Source organism: Aureococcus anophagefferens (assembly GCF_000186865.1).
Source record: "Aureococcus anophagefferens unplaced genomic scaffold AURANscaffold_213, whole genome shotgun sequence".
NCBI classification, from domain to species: domain Eukaryota; class Pelagophyceae; order Pelagomonadales; family Pelagomonadaceae; genus Aureococcus; species Aureococcus anophagefferens.
The window spans coordinates 1-1766 of NW_008705752.1; the positions used below are offsets into that span (position 1 = coordinate 1).

General features: G+C 60.0%; 1 protein-coding gene across 1 annotated transcript in view; it reads left to right on the top strand.

Annotated features, from left to right (window-relative positions):
• Positions 1-508: 508 nt before the first annotated feature.
• Positions 509-1766, top strand: part of AURANDRAFT_68556 (hypothetical protein) — a gene marked incomplete at both ends in the record, with an annotated part of 2405 nt that continues 1147 nt past the window's right edge. Inside the window, one exon of the mRNA XM_009044254.1 lies at positions 509-976. Coding sequence (XP_009042502.1) covers positions 509-976 — 468 coding nt within the window. The remainder of the gene's footprint in view (positions 977-1766) is intronic.

A 1766-nucleotide genomic window follows, 5' to 3' on the forward strand; every position in this document is an offset into this window, starting at 1 on the left:
TTAAGCAGAGGCGAACTGGTTTGGCACTCATCGTTTAAGCAACTTCGGTTTCCCGCAAGGCGAGCTCAGGCGCGGCGACACCGAGGCCCCTCCGGCCCTGTAAGATGCCTGTTATTTCTAGCGACGCCCGGGGTAATTCTAGGTCGGTCGGCATGCCCTACTGTCGCCGGGCCGAAACTATCGCCAGCGCATCAGCGCGACGTGGTCCGTCCTGGCGTGATCGTGCGCCGGTGGGGTCCGTCTTGAAATTCTTACTAAAACTAAATAAATCGAACTAGATGTGGGCTGTGCCGGCGGGGTCCGTCTTGATATAAAATCCTCGGCGAGCGGGGTCCGTCTTGATATTAATTTGTGCCGGCGGGGTCCGTCTTGATATTAATTTGTGCCTGCTGGCCACCCTGATATTTATGCCCACCTCTCGACGCGCCACCTTTGAGCCACGCTCCGCTCGTACACCGCAGCCTTGCGCAGCAGCCTCGAGGGCACCCGCGCCGTGCCAGTGAACGAGATGTGGACCAAGCTCACTGGTCTCGTACTCGACCACCTCGAATTTGCGGACGTGCTACATTTGCACATGATGACCAACTCCGCGAAGCCATATTTCGCCAGAATCGTGATGAAGAAACTGCTGGAAGAGCTGTGCATGGGCCATTTCTACGAGCCTCTGATTCAGTGCGGCGTCGTGAGCATTCAAGTGCTGCAAGACGAGGGGCTCATCTCGAACGATGAGCTGGAGAACCGCATTGGCATGGGCTTCGTACACGTTCGAAAGCTCCGCCGCCGGCTTCGGGCCTGTCTCACTCCTGCCACACCAATCCCTGATCCTGCACCAGCGGCGACGGCTCCCGCGCTCGCTGCCGCCGCGCCGGCGAGCCGCGCGAGGCCCAGAGCACCCGGAGCCCCCCCCGTGCCCCCGAAGAGCTTATCTGTGACGAACGACCGCCGACCGACAGACCAACACGCCCACCATAGAAACGTGACGAACGACCGTGACGAACGACCGCCGACCGACAGACCATCCCGCCCGCCATAAAAATGGGACGTATTTCGGGGGTATCCCGATACTATCTGCCCCGTAATGCTATTTTTATGTTATTTTATTAGCATCGCCCCAAATTACCCGTGTTTGACATAGCCCCTTATATTCCCAATCCCCAGTAGCCCCGAGTAGCCCCAGCCTAAATCGGCACGGTGACGCACACAAAGCACAATGACGTTAAATATCTTATTTAGTTGAAGTCAAGGTGGAGGCAAGTTGAAGGTGATATCATACGGTATCCGCCCCGTATCCCCCGCCGATTTACCCCCGCACGGGGGATAAACAAGGCGGGGGATACGGGGCGGATACCATACGGTGTCACACGGTCGGTTGATGCCGCGCTGGCGACGCTGGGGCCGGGCCCGTAGCCGGGGCTGCCGCTTGCTGATCGTGCTGAAGTCCTCCGGGAACAAACGCTGTTGCTTCTGCTGATAGAGGTGCTCCGCCTTCTGGCCGCTCCAGCGGCGGGGGCGGCCGAGGGGGCGCCCCCCCGCTCACCAGTGGTGGTACCTGCTGCGGCGCCCGGGACTGGGGCTGCCGATGGCGCCAGCGCTCCCGCACCCGGCTGTCCCCCTTGCTGATGAAACGGTGCTCCTCCCGCTCCAGCCAATGCTAGGGCCGTTGCCGGAGGCGCCAGCGCCGGGGCTGCGGCCCGCGGGGCGCTACTTTCCTAATCGAAGATTACCTAATAAAAAATCCTTGACGTCTTCCCTTGCTTCAATCATCT